Source organism: Physella acuta, unplaced genomic scaffold (assembly GCF_028476545.2).
Source record: "Physella acuta isolate Inbredline_101_S28 unplaced genomic scaffold, ASM2847654v3 ptg000531l, whole genome shotgun sequence".
Taxonomy (NCBI): Eukaryota; Metazoa; Mollusca; class Gastropoda; family Physidae; genus Physella; species Physella acuta.
Window position 1 is genome coordinate 300,001 of NW_026732050.1, and position 21,789 is coordinate 321,789.

The 21,789-nt window shown below is 41.6% G+C and overlaps 1 protein-coding gene across 1 annotated transcript in view; it reads left to right on the top strand.

Annotated features, from left to right (window-relative positions):
• LOC131945181 (neprilysin) overlaps nt 1-19,642 on the top strand; it is a 28,104-nt gene extending 8,462 nt beyond the window's left edge. The window contains exons 7-22 of the mRNA XM_059306210.1: nt 528-683; nt 852-935; nt 1,303-1,436; nt 3,864-3,957; nt 4,759-4,872; nt 5,724-5,819; nt 5,939-6,031; nt 12,698-12,804; nt 13,235-13,293; nt 14,133-14,184; nt 14,622-14,689; nt 15,522-15,658; nt 15,817-15,881; nt 17,564-17,660; nt 18,873-18,928; nt 19,474-19,642. Coding sequence (XP_059162193.1) covers nt 528-683; nt 852-935; nt 1,303-1,436; nt 3,864-3,957; nt 4,759-4,872; nt 5,724-5,819; nt 5,939-6,031; nt 12,698-12,804; nt 13,235-13,293; nt 14,133-14,184; nt 14,622-14,689; nt 15,522-15,658; nt 15,817-15,881; nt 17,564-17,660; nt 18,873-18,928; nt 19,474-19,570 — 1,509 coding nt within the window. The 3' untranslated portion in view covers nt 19,571-19,642. The remainder of the gene's footprint in view (nt 1-527; nt 684-851; nt 936-1,302; nt 1,437-3,863; nt 3,958-4,758; nt 4,873-5,723; nt 5,820-5,938; nt 6,032-12,697; nt 12,805-13,234; nt 13,294-14,132; nt 14,185-14,621; nt 14,690-15,521; nt 15,659-15,816; nt 15,882-17,563; nt 17,661-18,872; nt 18,929-19,473) is intronic.
• The last annotated feature ends 2,147 nt before the right edge of the window (nt 19,643-21,789 follow it).

A 21,789-nucleotide genomic window follows, 5' to 3' on the forward strand; every position in this document is an offset into this window, starting at 1 on the left:
GACAACCTAAATCGTAGAAAGTAACTAACTTACCCTCATACTTTCCTTAGTCTGACAACCTAAATCGTAGAAAGTAACTAACTTACCCTCATACTTTCCTTAGTCTGACAACCTAAATCGTAGAAAGTAACTAACTTACCCTCATACTTTCCTTAGTCTGACAACCTAAATCGTAGAAAGTAACTAACTTACCCTCATACTTTCCTTAGTCTGACAACCTAAATCGTAGAAAGTAACTAACTTACCCTCATACTTTCCTTAGTCTGACAACCTAAATCGTAGAAAGTAACTAACTTACCCTCATACTTTCCTTAGTCTGACAACCTAAATCGTAGAAAGTAACTAACTTACCCTCATACTTTCCTTAGTCTGACAACCTAAATCGTAGAAAGTAACTAACTTACCCTCATACTTTCCTTAGTCTGACAACCTAAATCGTAGAAAGTAACTAACTTACCCTCATACTTTCCTTAGTCTGACAACCTAAATCGTAGAAAGTAACTAACTTACCCTCATACTTTCCTTAGTTTGACTACCCAAGAGAAACTGTTGGAGGCCGCGAGTTTGATGTTGTTTCACAAGAACAGTACTATAATCTATTGGCTGCGAAAGTCGGAGGAATCAGCTCAGATGGTGCCGGTGACGCCGTGGCATGGTCCGGCCTTGTGTCGACCAGAAATTCAGTTAGTGTCGCTAAACTCTTTTATGAACAGAATGTAGAATTTGTTCAGGCGAATGTGGAGCCTTGTAATTCTAGCGTCATGTTTAGTTGAACTCTCTTAGCGTAGTAATTAAGTAGGTGGTTTGTAAAGTGCTGTAAACGATTTCAATTAACAAGCTAACTCTTTCAGCTGATCACGTCACTTGGAGAAAATGACCATCAAAGTTTTTATAAAGAGATGACCTTAGAAGAGTTGGAGACCAAAATACCTTGGGTAATTAAGTAAATTTAATGAACCTCAACCTTCGCATTTCTGCTGGATTTAATGAGATTAGTTTGGTTTGGAACTATTACTGATGACGTCACGAAGTGGAAAAACGTACACGTCCACGTACGCGAAGTCGTACATACACGCTAAGTCAACGTGTAAATATGTATTTGTGTATGTATATGAATATGATTATGTATATGCATATGCATATATATATATATATATATATATATATATATATATATATATATATATATGCATATGTACATCCATATTTATATGCAAATATATGCATAAGTGTATGTATATGTATATGCAAATGTATATGCATATGTATATGCGTATGTATATGCATATGATTCCCATATAGATGAACGTTGGACTGATAATTAAAAGAATGTATGAGGCTGCAGACATCTCCATATCGCCTCAGGAGCCTATAGGTGTAGTCGATGAGAGGTACCTAGAGCAGTTGGTCCAGCTCTTTGAAATGCTTGACACGAGGTAAACAGTTTTGCGAAACGTTTGACAAATTTTAATCCTTCTTTTAGACGTATGTTTGGAAGTTTTGAAAACCAAAATTTAAATAAAAGATGTTATTATTCTGAATCAAACAGGATTCATGTCTTTCTCGTACTAGATCATGTGGGGGGGGGGGGGGGGGAGTACAAGGACAATATTTAAAGATAAACGGGTTTATTCAGGATAACCTAAAAGTCTGTACTACTATACAGCTGTACATCAGTTATACATCTTATATACATCTTCTACACATCTATCCACATTTTCTCGACATCATCTTTACATCGACACCTCCTCTAACCATCATCTACCCATCATCTACCCATCATCTACCCATCATCTACCCATCATCTACCCATCATCTGCCCATCATCTACCCATCATCTACCCATCATCTACCCATCATCTACCCATCATCTACCCATCATCTACCCATCATCTACCCATCATCTAACCATCATCTACCCATCATCTACCCACAAACAACACATTATCTCTACATCAACTTTACATCGACACCTCCACTACCCACCAATCTACCCATCATTGAACCACAAACAACACATAATAGTAACATTCTAGACACATCTATATATCTTGACCTCACCACATTAAGGGATGGTTGATCAGCCCTATGCCCAGCCATATTGTGTCTCCAACATTACCTATTATATATATATATATATATATATATATATATATATATATATATATATATATATATATATATATTAGGGTGGTCCTAATTTCACGAAATTTCGATTCTTAAACGGAATACCCCTAGTTATGCTCAATTTGGTGGGAAAAAAATTCAGTTAAAAATTTTTCAAATCGGATCTTTGGGTTCGCTACTTTAAATGGGGTGGGGGTGGTGGGTGTTGGTTGCAGCGACGTGTTGTGGTCTATGGAAATTTTACGTTACCTTACACAATGGGGCAGGAATTGGCTGACACGGTATGTGGATAGCAGGGGCGTAGCGAGGGGGGGGGGGGGCGGGGGGTGCTGACCGCACCGGGTGACACCATTTAGGGGGGTGACACCAAGGCAAAAAATAGCAAAATATATAGAGAAAAACTTGAGGGGGGGGGTGCAAATCAAAAACTTGAGGGGGGGGGTGCAAATCGAAAGTTTGATGGGGGGTGCAAATCAAAAACTTGAGGGGGGTGCAAATCAAAAACATGAAAGTTTGTCCCCGGGAAGGGTCGCAACGCCTCTGGGAGGGGAGTGACACCATTAAGTGCCGCACCGGGTGACACCCGACCTCGCTACGCCACTGGTAGATAGTACTCTTCTCCCGTCAGTTACCCCCGGTAATTTCCCCTTCGTTACTACACACAGATTAATTACATCCTGTTAATTACTCATAGGACCTTACCCAGACCCTAAAACTGCCGTGGAACATATCATTCCATCTCCTCGACAATTGTCCAATGGTAATGGTGAGGTTAATGGTAAAAATAAGGTTAATGGTAAGGATATGATTTAGGATAGAAATAGTGTTAGCAATAGTGGAATTGAGGAATAACAAGGATATGTATTAAAATATATACTATGTAGTGGGGGTAATTTCTCAGGGTGGTAATTGACAGGAGGTAATTGTGTTGGGGTCTGATGACCAAGTGGGAAAGGGTAACTTCCTAGACCCAGGTACAACATATCACATTTTGACATAGGGTAACCTCCTAGACCCAGGTACAACATATCACAATTTGACATAGGGTAAGCTCCTAGACTTAGGTACAACATATCACAATTTGACATAGGTAACCTCCTAGACAGGTACAACATATCACAATTTGACAAAGGGTAACCTCCTAGACTTAGGTACAACATATCACAATTTGACATAGGGTAACCTCCTAGACCCAGGTACAACATATAACATTTTGACATAGGGTAACCTCCTAGACTTAGGTACAACATATCACAATTTGACATAGGGTAACCTCCTAGACTTAGGTACAACATATCACATTTTGACATAGGGTAACCTCCTAGACTTAGGTACAACATATCACATTTTGACATAGGGTAACCTCCTAGACCCAGGTACAACATATCACATTTTGACATAGGGTAACCTCCTAGACTTAGGTACAACATAGCACATTTTGACATAGGGTAAGCTCCTAGACTTAGGTACAACATATCACATTTTGACATAGGGTAACCTCCTAGACCCAGGTACAACATATCCTAGACTTAGGTACAAATATCACAATTTGACATAGGGTACGCTCCTAGACCCAGGTACAACATATCACAATTTGACATAGGGTAACCTCCTAGACACAGGTACAACATATCACAATTAGACATAGGGTAACCTCCTAGACCCAGGTAAAACATATCACATTTTGGCAAAAATTGTACGTTTTAAAAGAGTTTTTTTAAATCTACATTTTTCAGACAAATTACAAACGCGTTTGTTTTTCACGATATGCTCGAGCGAATCGACAGACTGACCGCTTCAATGAATGCCATACACAACCAAGCATACCAGGTGACTGACAAAAATTTGATTATAATTCAATTCTAACTCTCGAGCTTACTAGAAGTTATTTGATTTGCATTATATACCTTGTCTGCTAGCCCGAATGTCTCAATCGGATTTCGTTTCAGACTTTTGGTAGTGGGGGGGGGGGGGGGGGAGGGGGGGGGGGGCTGGCTGGGTACCTAACTCACGTTGCGGAAAGCAAAGGCAGCAATTTAATTTTCCAACCCATTTTGGCGCCCCCTAAGGTCGGTGCCCGGGGACATATGTCCCCCCCCCCCGCCCCTCCCCCCACGCTACGCCTGTAACATGAAAGTATTTGTGCATTAGCTCGCGAACACACACACACACGCGCACACCCATACACACACATACACACACACATATATATATATATATATATACTCCTGTCCCGTTTGTGCCCAATACACATGGGGCAGATGAAGTAGAGTTCAACTGTTTCACTGATCGCAGCATACAATGTGGTCTGTGGTCAGCACTATGTCCAGCCGCCTTTGTCTCCCTAACGTGAGTTATGTAGCCATCAGAGCTGGGTGGACTCAGGGAAGTTTATAGCCGGATTGGAACTCGAGACTTTCTGGGTACCGCTATATATATTTAGATATATATATATATATATATATATATATATATATATATATATATATATATATATATATATATATATATATATATATATGTCAGTATTTTATATATATGTCAATATTTTATATATATATATATATATATATATATATATATATATATATATATATATATATATATATATATATGTCAGTATTTTCTCAGAGTCCCACGCCAAATCTTAGGTTCCGGTGTCACGAGGAAGTGAGCAGGTACTTCGGAGAATCCTTGATAAACACCTACGATACCACCTACTATCTAAGTACTGCCCGGCCAGAGGTAAGGATAAACACCTACGATACCACCTACTATCTAAGTACTGCCCGGCCAGAGGTAAGGATAAACACCTACGATACCACCTACTATCTAAGTACTGCCCGGCCAGAGGTAAGGATAAGCACCTACGATACCAGCTACTATCTAAGTACTGCCCGGCCAGAGGTAAGGATAAACACCTACGATACCACCTACTATCTAAGTACTGCCCGGCCAGAGGTAAGGATAAACACCTACGATACCACCTACTATCTAAGTACTGCCCGGCCAGAGGTAAGGATAAACACCTACGATACCACCTACTATCTAAGTACTGCCCGGCCAGAGGTAAGGATAAACACCTACGATACCACCTACTATCTAAGTACTGCCCGGCCAGAGGTAAGGATAAACACATACGATACCACCTACTATCTAAGTACTGCCCGGCCAGAGGTAAGGATAAACAACTACGATGGCCCTCGGGCAAGTGTCCATTCGAGCATTTGTCGCATTAGGCCATTGTCCATTCGAGCATTTGTAGCATTCGGGCTTGTGTTTTACGGGGATTTGTCGTAGACCCTTCATTTAGTCAAATAATAATGCACCGAAACTAAGAAAATAAAAGAAACACGCTTTCTCTAATATTTCAGAGAAATCGGAAATATTTTTTGCGAAAGAAAGAAAATGTGTTTTGCTTTTTCTTATTTTAATGCATTTAAAAGCTTGTATTATAGTTTTTCAATAATATTTTAATATGCAGTAGACCAGCCGTGCTGAAATTCAACAACATCAAAGTTCAGTTTAATACATAAATCGTGACAACAACATCATCAAATCTAATAACTTACAACATTTTTTTTATCGACTTCAAGCTAGCAGAGTTCACCAAAAAGATAGTTTTCGAATTCAATCGAAGTATAGCTGATAAAAAGCTTTACGCCAAAACAAAGGAGGGATTCGAAAAGAAGGTTAGAAGTTCTTTTGACTATATATATATATATATATATATATATATATATATATATATATATATATATATATATATATATATATATATATCAACTTATACACCTGTTTTTCTCCACAGGTGAACAACTTATTCGTCTACTACGGTTTACCTTTGACTGGCAGAAACAATGTCAATACTGAGAGACAACGCATCAATGCTGAATACGCTTCGGTATTCTATTAACACTCCAAACCTTTATAAAAAACATTCTTTCCACTAACCTAAATAAAACTACTCCTTTTTAACTAATCTAGCCTTTTAGTTCATTCTACCTGCTGTGTCTCACTGTCTCGTCCCGTCTCTAGATGTCTTACTGTCTCACCCTGTCTCTAGATATCTCACCCTGTCTCTAGATGTCTCACTGTCTCATCCTGTCTCTAGATGTCTCACTGTCTCACCCTGTCTCTAGATGTCTCACCCTGTCTCTAGATGTCTCACCCTGTCTCTAGATGTCTCACACTGTCTCTAGATGTCTCACTGTCTCATCCTGTCTCTAGATGTCTCACTGTCTCACCCTGTCTCTAGATGTCTCACTGTCTCGTCCTGTCTCTAGATGTCTCACTGTCTCGTCCTGTCTCTAGATGTCTCACTGTCTCGTCCTGTCTCTAGATGTCTCACTTTCTCGTCCTGTCTCTAGATGTCTCACTGTCTCGTCCTGTCTCTAGATGTCTCATCCTGTCTCTAGATGTCTCACTGTCTCGTCCTGTCTCTAGATGTCTCACTGTCTCGTTCTGTCTCTAGATGTCTCACTGTCTCACCCTGTCTCTAGATGTCTCATCCTGTCTCTAGATGTCTCACTGTCTCGTCCTGTCTCTAGATGTCTCACTGTCTCGTCCTGTCTCTAGATGTCTCACTGTCTCTAGATGTCTCATCCTGTCTCTAGATGTCTCACTGTCTCGTCCTATCTCTAGATGTCTCACCCTGTCTCTAGATGTCTCATCCTGTCTCTAGATGTCTCACCCTGTCTCTAGATGTCTCACCCTGTCTCTAGATGTCTCACTGTCTCGTCCTGTCTCTAGATGTCTCATCCTGTCTCTAGATGTCTCACCCTGTCTCTAGATGTCTCACCCTGTCTCTAGATGTCTCACCCTGTCTCTAGATGTCTCACTGTCTCGTTCTGTCTCTAGATGTCTCACTGTCTCGTCCTGTCTCTAGATGTCTCACTGTCTCGTCCTGTCTCTAGATGTCTCACCCTGTCTCTAGATGTCTCACCCTGTCTCTAGATGTCTCACTGTCTCACCCTGTCTCTAGATGTCTCACCCTGTCTCTAGATGTCTCACTGTCTCATCCTGTCTCTAGATGTCTCACTGTCTCGTCCTGTCTCTAGATGTCTCACTGTCTCGTCCTGTCTCTAGATGTCTCACTGTCTCGTCCTGTCTCTAGATGTCTCACCCTGTCTCTAGATGTCTCACCCTGTCTCTAGATGTCTCACCCTGTCTCTAGATGTCTCACCCTGTCTCTAGATGTCTCACTGTCTCACCCTGTCTCTAGATGTCTCACCCTGTCTCTAGATGTCTCACTGTCTCATCCTGTCTCTAGATGTCTCACTGTCTCGTCCTGTCTCTAGATGTCTCACTGTCTCGTCCTGTCTCTAGATGTCTCACTGTCTCGTCCTGTCTCTAGATGTCTCACCCTGTCTCTAGATGTCTCACCCTGTCTCTAGATGTCTCACCCTGTCTCTAGATGTCTCACTGTCTCGTCCTGTCTCTAGATGTCTCACTGTCTCGTCCTGTCTCTAGATGTCTCACTGTCTCGTCCTGTCTCTAGATGTTTCACCCTGTCTCTAGATGTCTCACCCTGTCTCTAGATGTCTCACCCTGTCTCTAGATGTCTCACCCTGTCTCTAGATGTCTCACTGTCTCATCCTGTCTCTAGATGTCTCACTGTCTCACCCTGTCTCTAGATGTCTCACCCTGTCTCTAGATGTCTCACCCTGTCTCTAGATGTCTCACACTGTCTCTAGATGTCTCACTGTCTCATCCTGTCTCTAGATGTCTCACTGTCTCACCCTGTCTCTAGATGTCTCACTGTCTCGTCCTGTCTCTAGATGTCTCACTGTCTCGTCCTGTCTCTAGATGTCTCACTGTCTCGTCCTGTCTCTAGATGTCTCACTTTCTCGTCCTGTCTCTAGATGTCTCACTGTCTCGTCCTGTCTCTAGATGTCTCATCCTGTCTCTAGATGTCTCACTGTCTCGTCCTGTCTCTAGATGTCTCACTGTCTCGTCCTGTCTCTAGATGTCTCACTGTCTCACCCTGTCTCTAGATGTCTCATCCTGTCTCTAGATGTCTCACTGTCTCGTCCTGTCTCTAGATGTCTCACTGTCTCGTCCTGTCTCTAGATTTCTCACTGTCTCTAGATGTCTCATCCTGTCTCTAGATGTCTCACTGTCTCGTCCTATCTCTAGATGTCTCACCCTGTCTCTAGATGTCTCATCCTGTCTCTAGATGTCTCACCCTGTCTCTAGATGTCTCACCCTGTCTCTAGATGTCTCACTGTCTCGTCCTGTCTCTAGATGTCTCATCCTGTCTCTAGATGTCTCACCCTGTCTCTAGATGTCTCACCCTGTCTCTAGATGTCTCACCCTGTCTCTAGATGTCTCACTGTCTCGTTCTGTCTCTAGATGTCTCACTGTCTCGTCCTGTCTCTAGATGTCTCACTGTCTCGTCCTGTCTCTAGATGTCTCACCCTGTCTCTAGATGTCTCACCCTGTCTCTAGATGTCTCACTGTCTCACCCTGTCTCTAGATGTCTCACCCTGTCTCTAGATGTCTCACTGTCTCATCCTGTCTCTAGATGTCTCACTGTCTCGTCCTGTCTCTAGATGTCTCACTGTCTCGTCCTGTCTCTAGATGTCTCACTGTCTCGTCCTGTCTCTAGATGTCTCACCCTGTCTCTAGATGTCTCACCCTGTCTCTAGATGTCTCACCCTGTCTCTAGATGTCTCACCCTGTCTCTAGATGTCTCACTGTCTCACCCTGTCTCTAGATGTCTCACCCTGTCTCTAGATGTCTCACTGTCTCATCCTGTCTCTAGATGTCTCACTGTCTCGTCCTGTCTCTAGATGTCTCACTGTCTCGTCCTGTCTCTAGATGTCTCACTGTCTCGTCCTGTCTCTAGATGTCTCACCCTGTCTCTAGATGTCTCACCCTGTCTCTAGATGTCTCACCCTGTCTCTAGATGTCTCACTGTCTCGTCCTGTCTCTAGATGTCTCACTGTCTCGTCCTGTCTCTAGATGTCTCACTGTCTCGTCCTGTCTCTAGATGTCTCACCCTGTCTCTAGATGTCTCACTGTCTCACCCTGTCTCTAGATGTCTCACCCTGTCTCTAGATGTCTCACTGTCTCGTCCTGTCTCTAGATGTCTCATCCTGTCTCTAGATGTCTCACCCTGTCTCTAGATGTCTCACCCTGTCTCTAGATGTCTCACCCTGTCTCTAGATGTCTCACTGTCTCGTTCTGTCTCTAGATGTCTCACTGTCTCGTCCTGTCTCTAGATGTCTCACTGTCTCGTCCTGTCTCTAGATGTCTCACCCTGTCTCTAGATGTCTCACCCTGTCTCTAGATGTCTCACTGTCTCACCCTGTCTCTAGATGTCTCACCCTGTCTCTAGATGTCTCACTGTCTCATCCTGTCTCTAGATGTCTCACTGTCTCGTCCTGTCTCTAGATGTCTCACTGTCTCGTCCTGTCTCTAGATGTCTCACTGTCTCGTCCTGTCTCTAGATGTCTCACCCTGTCTCTAGATGTCTCACCCTGTCTCTAGATGTCTCACCCTGTCTCTAGATGTCTCACCCTGTCTCTAGATGTCTCACTGTCTCACCCTGTCTCTAGATGTCTCACCCTGTCTCTAGATGTCTCACTGTCTCATCCTGTCTCTAGATGTCTCACTGTCTCGTCCTGTCTCTAGATGTCTCACTGTCTCGTCCTGTCTCTAGATGTCTCACTGTCTCGTCCTGTCTCTAGATGTCTCACCCTGTCTCTAGATGTCTCACCCTGTCTCTAGATGTCTCACCCTGTCTCTAGATTTCTCACTGTCTCGTCCTGTCTCTAGATGTCTCACTGTCTCGTCCTGTCTCTAGATGTCTCACTGTCTCGTCCTGTCTCTAGATGTTTCACCCTGTCTCTAGATGTCTCACCCTGTCTCTAGATGTCTCACCCTGTCTCTAGATGTCTCACCCTGTCTCTAGATGTCTCACTGTCTCATCCTGTCTCTAGATGTCTCACTGTCTCACCCTGTCTCTAGATGTCTCACCCTGTCTCTAGATGTCTCACCCTGTCTCTAGATGTCTCACACTGTCTCTAGATGTCTCACTGTCTCATCCTGTCTCTAGATGTCTCACTGTCTCACCCTGTCTCTAGATGTCTCACTGTCTCGTCCTGTCTCTAGATGTCTCACTGTCTCGTCCTGTCTCTAGATGTCTCACTGTCTCGTCCTGTCTCTAGATGTCTCACTTTCTCGTCCTGTCTCTAGATGTCTCACTGTCTCGTCCTGTCTCTAGATGTCTCATCCTGTCTCTAGATGTCTCACTGTCTCGTCCTGTCTCTAGATGTCTCACTGTCTCGTCCTGTCTCTAGATGTCTCACTGTCTCACCCTGTCTCTAGATGTCTCATCCTGTCTCTAGATGTCTCACTGTCTCGTCCTGTCTCTAGATGTCTCACTGTCTCGTCCTGTCTCTAGATTTCTCACTGTCTCTAGATGTCTCATCCTGTCTCTAGATGTCTCACTGTCTCGTCCTATCTCTAGATGTCTCACCCTGTCTCTAGATGTCTCATCCTGTCTCTAGATGTCTCACCCTGTCTCTAGATGTCTCACCCTGTCTCTAGATGTCTCACTGTCTCGTCCTGTCTCTAGATGTCTCATCCTGTCTCTAGATGTCTCACCCTGTCTCTAGATGTCTCACCCTGTCTCTAGATGTCTCACCCTGTCTCTAGATGTCTCACTGTCTCGTTCTGTCTCTAGATGTCTCACTGTCTCGTCCTGTCTCTAGATGTCTCACTGTCTCGTCCTGTCTCTAGATGTCTCACCCTGTCTCTAGATGTCTCACCCTGTCTCTAGATGTCTCACTGTCTCACCCTGTCTCTAGATGTCTCACCCTGTCTCTAGATGTCTCACTGTCTCATCCTGTCTCTAGATGTCTCACTGTCTCGTCCTGTCTCTAGATGTCTCACTGTCTCGTCCTGTCTCTAGATGTCTCACTGTCTCGTCCTGTCTCTAGATGTCTCACCCTGTCTCTAGATGTCTCACCCTGTCTCTAGATGTCTCACCCTGTCTCTAGATGTCTCACCCTGTCTCTAGATGTCTCACTGTCTCACCCTGTCTCTAGATGTCTCACCCTGTCTCTAGATGTCTCACTGTCTCATCCTGTCTCTAGATGTCTCACTGTCTCGTCCTGTCTCTAGATGTCTCACTGTCTCGTCCTGTCTCTAGATGTCTCACTGTCTCGTCCTGTCTCTAGATGTCTCACCCTGTCTCTAGATGTCTCACCCTGTCTCTAGATGTCTCACCCTGTCTCTAGATGTCTCACTGTCTCGTCCTGTCTCTAGATGTCTCACTGTCTCGTCCTGTCTCTAGATGTCTCACCCTGTCTCTAGATGTCTCACCCTGTCTCTAGATGTCTCACCCTGTCTCTAGATGTCTCACCCTGTCTCTAGATGTCTCACTGTCTCACCCTGTCTCTAGATGTCTCACCCTGTCTCTAGATGTCTCACTGTCTCATCCTGTCTCTAGATGTCTCACTGTCTCGTCCTGTCTCTAGATGTCTCACTGTCTCGTCCTGTCTCTAGATGTCTCACTGTCTCGTCCTGTCTCTAGATGTCTCACCCTGTCTCTAGATGTCTCACCCTGTCTCTAGATGTCTCACCCTGTCTCTAGATGTCTCACTGTCTCGTCCTGTCTCTAGATGTCTCACTGTCTCGTCCTGTCTCTAGATGTCTCACTGTCTCGTCCTGTCTCTAGATGTCTCACCCTGTCTCTAGATGTCTCACCCTGTCTCTAGATGTCTCACCCTGTCTCTAGATGTCTCACTGTCTCGTCCTGTCTCTAGATGTCTCACTGTCTCGTCCTGTCTCTAGATGTCTCATCCTGTCTCTAGATGTCTCACTGTCTCGTCCTGTCTCTAGATGTCTCACTGTCTCACCCTGTCTCTAGATGTCTCACTGTCTCGTCCTGTCTCTAGATGTCTCACCCTGTCACTAGATGTCTTTTCACGAAGCTAGGTTAGCCAGATACTGTAACTTTTAATCTAATGTCCTTGTTTCCGTCGTCAGCTTTGAGGTGTTTTTTTGTGTTGTTAATTGTTTTAGTGGGCTGATGTTGTATACTTAAGATCATGCATGTGTGAGCTGTAACTTGTCTTTTGCATAGTAGTATTATCTTGAAAATGAGTAATGCTATGTCGTGAAGATGTGTTATAAGCTAAAGGACGTAGAGTAAAATTGTCAGCTACAGTACAATTCTCACTTTGAAGGAAATTATGTTTTTTATACTAAATAATGTGTTCTGCAGTTTTTCATTTTTCGTGTGCTAACAATTACACCAACTGCAATAACTTATAATTAATTATACATTTTTACAATTACTTAAAAAACATTCTAAAGGTAATAAAATAAAACCTCATGTTTTTTTCAGTTTTATTATGAAGGAAATCAACAATATTCCTAGAAATTTAAGTTTTAAGTTAATTTTTACTTGGGAAAATGCAGTTTCCTTAACTAAAGTGCAATAGTTTATCTAAAATCTCTAAAATATTGATCTTATGAAGAAATACAATTGTGTGGTTTTTTTTTTAAATTAACGTTTATAGAAATTTTCAAACAACTTTCCAAAACAAAATTTCAGATCCAAATGAAAGACGATGACTATTTTCACAACAGGTGGGAAGCTAGGTGGAAGTTGATGACACGAGAACTCAAAAGACTTCGCAAGGTACCACTGAGGCCTGAGTTGTGAGCATATTTTCAAACTTTGCAGTTTTGATCGTCTGCTTTTAGACTAGAACTTACTTTCGTTTTGTTTTGATCGTTTGCTTTTAAAATAGAACTTACTTTCGTTTTGTTTTGGTCGTCTGCTTTTAGACTAGAACTTACTTTCGTTTGTTTTGATAGTTTGCTTTTAGAATAGAACTACTTTCGTTTTGTGTTGATAGTTTGCTTTTAGAATAGAGCTTACTTTCATTTTGTTTTGATAGTTTGCTTTTAGAATAGAGCTTACTTTCATTTTGTTTTGATAGTTTACTTTTTGCTATTATAATAGAGCTTACTTTCATTTTGTTTTGATAGTTTGCTTTTTGCTTTTAGAATAGAGCTTACTTTAATTTTGTTTTGATAGTTTGCTTTAAGAATAGAACTTAATTTCGTTTTGTTTCGTTCCGTTCAGCCCAGGCAGAATTCCGTTGCAAGCAGAAGTTCTATACTCTCCGCTCCACAACTACCTGTGTAAGTAGAGCTAAAGAGAATACGAAGATTGGCAGTGTTAAGTAAAACACCCATTCTGTTTGAAACAACTTTTATAGCTATTACTACCCACCTTTTAAAACATTTGAGACACTTTTTAAAAGTACCGAAGACCACCCGAGCAAGAATTAAGATACACTTTTGACAATTTTGAGACACTTAAAAAGTATTAAGACACATCTTCTGTGAGTATTTAGACACACCTTTTACAATATTGAGCCACAACTTTTGTAAACATTGAGCCACAACTTTTGTAAATATTGAGCCACAACGTTTGTAAATATTGAGCCACAACTTTTGTAAATATTGAGCCACAACTTTTGTAAATATTAAGCCACAACTTTTGTAAATATTGAGCCACAACTTTTGTAAATATTGAGCCACAACTTTTGTAAATATTGAGCCACAACTTTTGTAAATATTGAGCCACAACTTTTGTAAATATTGAGCCACAACTTTTGTAAATATTGAGCCACAACTTTTGTAAATATCGGGCACATGTTTTTAAATTGAGACACACCGTTAAAAAAATAATGAGACACGACTTTTGTAAGAATTAAGACGCATAGTTTGAATCATACTGTAAAGATTAGAACTAAATAATTTTAAAATAAAATTTTTAATGTTTATTCGACAAATATTCACACTTAGGTAATTACTATTTAGTCGATGATATATATATATATATATATATATATATATATATATATATATATATATATATATATATATATGTGTGTGTGTGTGTGTGTGTGTGTGTACGTGTGAATGAAGTTTTGTATTTATTTTTTATAACATCGTTGATGTGAATTTTGTTGTAGATATCTCACCAGGCATGCTGAATTACCCCATGTACGAAGTCAGAGTACCGCCGTAAGTTCACGTCCGATACTTATCTGTTCTTAGAACCTGTTCAACTCAGTTTCAATACATTGTATAACTACTGCATGTGCTGGGCACAAAGCTGTTGAGCTTTCACTTGAAACTATATATATATATATATATATATATATATATATATATATATATATATATATATGTATATATATACATAATGAATAATTTTTAAGACATGTGCCATGTCATATAGGATACATATAAAACGGATCCCATTTTAAATTGCTACCTAGCTGAGTGATATTACATAAGTCCAAATTATGTGTTTAGAAAATGTATTTTAATGTTAGGGTGTTCAAGCATTAGTGCTGGGATGTGCTAGGTTAGGGTTGAGGTTCTTGGTAATGTGAAGTTGAGATGTACTAGACCAACATACCAGTTCAGGGACGACTAAACTTTTGTTTTTTTCTCAGAGTTATAAATTTCGCCGCTTTAGGAACCCACATAGGCACTGCCCTGGCCCAAATGTTGGACGCTGAAGGTAATATTTGTTTGCCACTTACTTGTTTCACGCTAATAGTTATATTAGGGCTTTATTTGCACTCTGTTGAACAGGGATGCTGGTGAGGATTTTAGCAGTCTTTCAAACAATGCAGGGGTGAGGTAATTAGCACCCTGTTAAACAGTGCGGGGTGAGGTTATAACCCTACCTACAATACAATGCTGTCCTACCTCTACTAAACCTCTACCTACACTACTATGCTGTACTACCTATCAACCTCTACCTACAATACTATGCTGTCCTACCTCTACTAAACCTCTAACTACAATACTATGCTGTCCTACCTATCAACCTCTACCTACAATACAATGCTGTCCTACCTATCAACCTCTACCTACAATACTATGCTGTCCTACCTCTACTATCAACCTCTACCTACAATACTATGCTGTCCTACATATCAACCTCTACCTACAATACAATGCTGTCCTACCTATCAACCTCTACCTACAATACTATGCTGTCCTACCTCTACTATCAACCTCTACCTACAATACTATGCTGTCCTACATATCAACCTCTACCTACAATACTATGCTATCCTACACATTAACCTCTAACTACAATACTATGCTGTCCTACCTCTACTATCAACCTCTCCCTACAATACTATGCTGTCCTACCTATCAACCTCTACCTACAATACTATGCTGTACTACCTGTACAATAAACCTCTACCTACTACGCGCTCCAACCTCTATTATCAACCTTTACTTACCATACTATGTTGCCCTACCTCTACTACCAACCTCTGTCAAAACACTGCTATGTGTACCTACACTCTGAGTACCCATCTCTGTGTACTATGTAGGTCGCGCCTACAATGAACGTGGAGAGCCCATACAATGGATTCATCCCAATGACCAACGGAAATTCGAATGGCAGAAGATATGCATGACGTATAAGTATCTCTCAATGTTCCGTAATTTCACCGCCATCCAACTGACCGTAAGTCCTAGAGTGTAAACATTACAGTTATTTAAAAACGTGAAAATATGTACACAAATTGTAGTTTGGAAGAGCGGTTTTTTAAACTGCTATGATCTAATTCGACTTCATGTCCTATTGCAGAGGTTAAAACGATAAAATCCTTGCTTTATTTTCAGAGCTCTCACATCTTCGAAGTAGACAAGATAATAGCAGAGTCACTAGGCGTTGAGCACGCATACTGGTAAGGTTAGAGAATAATCTAAGGTTTATGATTTGATACAGCGGACAACGTATTTACGGGACACCGTTTTGTGTTCTGCTGCGTTCTTAACTGAGTTTATGTTAGAGGATTTAAGCAACAAGTCCAACTTCGTGGATGAATTGGAATCAGTGGGGTTTTTTTTTTTTGGGGGGGGGGGGGGGGTAGACTTTCTTCGGGGGGGGGGGGGGGGGGGAAGAAACTCTGATTGGAATGTGATCACCAGATCTGCGGATGCCCCATTTAGTTTTTCCTTGCGTGGGGAATATAGAGGCCAGTGTTTGGGTCGCCCTGATTGTACAAGGAGCAGTCCTGAGTGACGTGCTCTGAATTCTCCACGGCCATACCACAAGGGCAAGTTTCGCTACCACTGGATCAACTTGAGCCCAAGTAACTCGTAGATGCCGTCTGCCACAAGGGCAAGTTTCGCTACCACTGGATCAACTTGAGCCCCAGTAACTCATAGAGTCGTCTGCCACAAGGGCAAGTTTCGCTACCACTGGATCAACTTGAGCCCAAGTAACTCGTAGATGCCGTCTGCCACAAGGGCAAGTTTCGCTACCACTGGATCAACTTGAGCCCAAGTAACTCGTAGATGCCGTCTGCCACAAGGGCAAGTTTCGCTACCACTGGATCAACTTGAGCCCAAGTAATTCATAGAGTCGTCTGCCACAAGGGCAAGTTTCGCTACCACTGGATCAACTTGAGCCCAAGTAACTCGTAGATGCCGTCTGCCACAAGGGCAAGTTTCGCTACCACTGGATCAACTTGAGCCCAAGTAATTCATAGAGTCGTCTGCCACAAGGGCAAGTTTCGCTACCACTGGATCAACTTGAGCCCCAGTAACTCGTAGATGCCGTCTGCCACAAGGGCAAGTTTCGCTACCACTGGATCAACTTGAGCCCCAGTAACTCATAGAGTCGTCTGTCACAAGGGCAAGTTTCGCTACCACTGGATCAACTTGAGCCCAAGTAACTCGTAGATGCCGTCTGCCACAAGGGCAAGTTTCGCTACCACTGGATCAACTTGAGCCCCAGTAACTCATAGAGTCGTCTGCCACAAGGGCAAGTTTCGCTACCACTGGATCAACTTGAGCCCCAGTAACTCGTAGATGCCGTCTGCCACAAGGGCAAGTGTCGCTACCACTGGATCAACTTGAGCCCCAGTAACTCGTAGATGCCGTCTGCCACAAGGGCAAGTTTCGCTACCACTGGATCAAATTGAGCCCAAGTATCTCGTAGAGTCGTCTGCCACAAGGGCAAGTGTCGCTACCACTGGATCAACTTGAGCCCAAGTAACTCGTAGATAGAACACAATATCCGAGATGTGCCGTGGTCACAGAAACAGGTGGACTCTTTCATTTCAATAGTCGGGTCAAAAAGGGTAACTTTTCTTTTGTGTTATCGAAAGGAAGAGGTAGGTTACGATGTAAAGAAGGAAACAGATAATGATGTTTTAGTGCTTTGCTTGTGGTGAAGAATAAGACAAATATATACAACTGTAAAACTCGTGCGCAGATTTTTTAAACTCTCGGGCATATAGCACTGCTATATTTTATATAGAATGTTTTAACCTTAGGGCATATGGCTATAGAGGTTGTGTTTTTTTTAAACTCTGGAGCGTATGACACTGCTATATTCTATAGAGAAATATTCTAACCCTAGGGCATATGAAACTAACATGTACTTTGGAGACCGGTCTGCACTGCCAATGTTTAAAGATCTCACTGCACCACAAATGTTCTTTCTGCAGTACGCACAGGTAGGCTGGTTATCGGTGCAGTAATCTCACAGGTAAGCTGGTTATCGGTGCAGTAATCTCACAGGTAAGCTGGTTATCGGTGCAGTAATCTCACTCACAGGTAAGCTGGTTATCGGTGCAGTAATCTCACAGGTGAGCTGGTTATTGGTACAGTAATCTCACAGGTAAGCTGGTTATCGGTGCAGTAATCTCACAGGAAGCTGGTTATCGGTGCAGTAATCTCACTCACAGGTGAGCAGGTTATTGGTGCAGTAATCTCACAGGTGAGCTGGTTATTGGTACAGTAATCTCACAGGTGAGCAGGTTATTGGTGCAGTAATCTCACAGGTAAGCTGGTTATTGGTGCAGTAATGTCACAGGTAAGCTGGTTATTGGTGCAGTAATGTCACAGGTGAGCTGGTTATTGGTGCAGTAATCTCACAGGTGAGCTGGTTATTGGTGCAGTAATCTCACAGGTAAGCTAGTTACACATCACACAGCAGCCCTAGTACCTAGCCGCTACTAACTAAAGCCCCCTTACCATCGATCACTCCTGCTTTTATTCCCGCACTTTACCTGGGGATAACAATAACTAAACACCCCGGGGTTGACTCAACTCACACACACCCCTCCCCTACGTTCTGGATTATTCTAGCCTATTCTAATCTAACCTACAACTGACCCGTAACAGTAATCCGTTAGGTGAGTACTGCAGTTCTTACATCAGGCAGTCCCTCATGTAAGCTAGTTTATTAGTGCAGCAATCCCTCACGGAATGTAGCTCTTACATCATGTAGTAATCCCCAATGGTAAGCTACTTATTACATTTAGTAATCCGTCAGGTAAGTTAGTTATTACATGCAGTAATAGATCAATTGAACAACTTCACACATGCAGCAATCCTTTACGTTAGAAAGTTCTTACATGCAGTAATCCATCATGTAAGCTAGTTCTTATTTCGTGCAGTTTATCCATTAACTTGATGAAGTGAACTAGTTCCTACATTCAGTAATCCATTATGTAAGCTAGTTCTTACATTATGCTGCAATCCCTGAAAGTTAGCTAGTTCTTACAAGCAATAATCTTTGCTTCGTTAATTTAACTTTCTTTTTTTTTTAAATTGTGGCAAATTTGATGAGATAGACAAAAACCAGACAGGTAGACAACTACATCACGTTTTAAATCTTGTAAACAAAAACTCCCAGCAGTACTAACAGAATCCTCTTTCCACAGTCTCGATGCCAAATTGGGGGAGAAGTCATTGAAAATTCTACGCATACCCATTTTAGGTAAACGTCTTGTTCTTCTTTACTACAATAAAAGCCTAACTAGAGAATGCAACTTAAAACTTGACTTTTACGCTGATAGTCATATTACTAACATCACAAACGTCAGACAGCTTTAGAAAGTTTGTCTCCAGTTTATGGTGTCACCTTTTAAACATGCTAATTGATGTTCACCAATAAAGACATTTATTACACGGCACGTGAGATTTCTTTATTATGTTTCCTTTTATAACCATTCACACACACATACACACACACACACACACATATATATATATATATATATATATATATATATATATATATATATATATATATATATATATATATATATATATATATATATATATATATACACACGAAGAAGAGTGCATATGTTTATTGATCTCTGGATGAAGGGATGGCGTGGTCATTACTATGACCAGCCGCCTTTACTTTCCTAACGTGAGTTAGGTACCCATTTGAGCAGGATAAACTCTAGTACTCACAGCCGAAAGAAACTAATAGATTTTCTCGCTAAATATATTTTTTATTCTATTTTTCAACAGGGTCAATGGTGTGTTACGCAATGTCCAGCCGTTTAGACAAGCCTTTTCATGCCCCGAGGATTCGTTCATGAGTCCGTACATCATGTGCAGCGGCTAAAGCTCTCACACCAGGGGTTGCACGTGCAATGATTGTTACTACATTTGAAGGGGAAGAAATAAAAGCGATGAAATGCCAAAATGGGTTTATTAATTCTTCAAGTATAACCCTAAACATTTTATGTGAAGCTATAAAAATGCAAACGAATTGTAATTTGAAAGATTTTAACGCATGAACAGGACCACATTTAGAATGGTGCGCGGACCTTTGACCACAGGTGCTTTGACCATAGGGGGTTTGACCATAGGGGGTTTGACCATAGGGGGTTTGACCACAGCGGAGCTTTGACCATAGGGGCTTTGACCATAGGGGGTTTGACCACAGCGGGGCTTTGACCATAGCGGTGCTTTGACCATAGGGGGTTTGATCATAGGGGGTTTGACCATATGTGTTTTCTCATCAGAGGGTCTTTGATCACAGGTGGTCTATCTACTGGTGTTTGATCACAAGCGCTGTGTCCGGCTTTGATAATAGGTGTGATACAATTAACACGATTTTATACATGTTTCCTGAGAGTACGTTAATAGAAATTAACATGTATTTTAAAAAAGCCAAGAACTATATTTTAGTCTCCACATAAAGGCTGGTGCTAGACCTCATATATTTATTTTAAATATAAATGAAACACAAATAATGCTACATATAACAAGTTTCACAAATAAATAATGTAGAAGTACTTGAAAATACATAGCATACAAAACTTGCCAACAATATAGTCAAAGATGTAATACATAAAATGGTTAACTAAATGACAGATGTGCTATAGCACTTAAATATGTTAGTACATCTGTTTGACCATATTATTACATCATGTCGAAATTTAAAATATAATTTAGCAACTTTTAAAACAAATCCTTACCATATATGGACAGCATTGGACAAACCACCTGAGATCAAAGACTCTATACTCTATATGGACAAAACACCTGAGATCAAAGACCCTATGTTGACAAAACACCTATGATCAAAGCCGGACACAGCGCTTGTGATCAAACACCAGTTGATAGACCACCTGTGATCAAAGACCCTCTGCTGAGAAAACACCTGTCGTCAAACCCCGTATGGTCAAACCCCCTATGATAAAACCCCCGATGGTCAAAGCACCGCTATGGTCAAAGTCCCGCTGTGGTCAAACCCCTTATGGTCAAAGCCCCTATGATCAAAGATCCGCTGTGGTCAAACCCCCTATGTTCAAACCCCTATGGTCAAAGCACCTGTGGTCAAAGGTCCTAGGACCTTTAGAATGAGGTTAGGCTAATATTTGGTTTACAAACCTGAGGTTTGTCCAAATAATAGCTCATGTGGATTCTTAAAGTGAAAAATCTTTGAGAGAGAGAGAGAGAGAGAGAGAGAGAGAGAGAGAGAGAGAGAGAGAGAGAGAGAGAGAGTATCGCTGCGCGTTTTACACTTATTACATTATTAGCAGAGTTTACTAGCTTTCAATGTGATTACCAGATCGAATTCCTTAGATTTTAAATGACAAATCATTGTCCCACAGGGACTGACCATCGACATTGACAGGACCGTTGTTATAAAAGACCCGGTCAAGGCCATTTCCCATGTATTCTCACACAATACAAAAAGTATTCACTCATTTCCCATGTATTCTCACGCAATATAAAAAGTATTCACTCATTTTCGATGTATTCTCAGACAATATAAAAAGGATTCACTCCGAAACAAAACAAAGCCCTTCCTCGCTCCACAGTAGACTGATGTAGTAGCGTGGATGGTGGTGGTGCATGTAGGGGGGGGGTGTTTTATTTCAGTTAATTGAAATTTCAATACATGCTAGTTATTATTACCATTACTTCTTGAGAAAATGTTGTAAACTCCCAACTATATTCAATTCAGTTCAGTGCCTGTAATGTGATACACAGTTCATGATTCGACTTTGTAATTGTAAGTGAACTACTTTTTCATTTGTTTCTAATGCAAAAACACAGACACATCTGACATTACTATGTTTACATGCGTGTCTCATGCCAAAAACACATCTGACATAACTATGTTTACATGCGTGTCTCATGCCAAAACACAGACACATCTCACATAAGTTTACACGCGTGTCTCATGCCAGAACACAGACACACCTGACAGACTATAACACACAGCTTGAATAGATTCCACTAAGATTTTATCAGATCGTCCATGCGAACAATCGTTACCAGTAGCGTAGCGAGGGGGGGGGGGGGGGGAGGCGGAGGGGGGGGGGGACA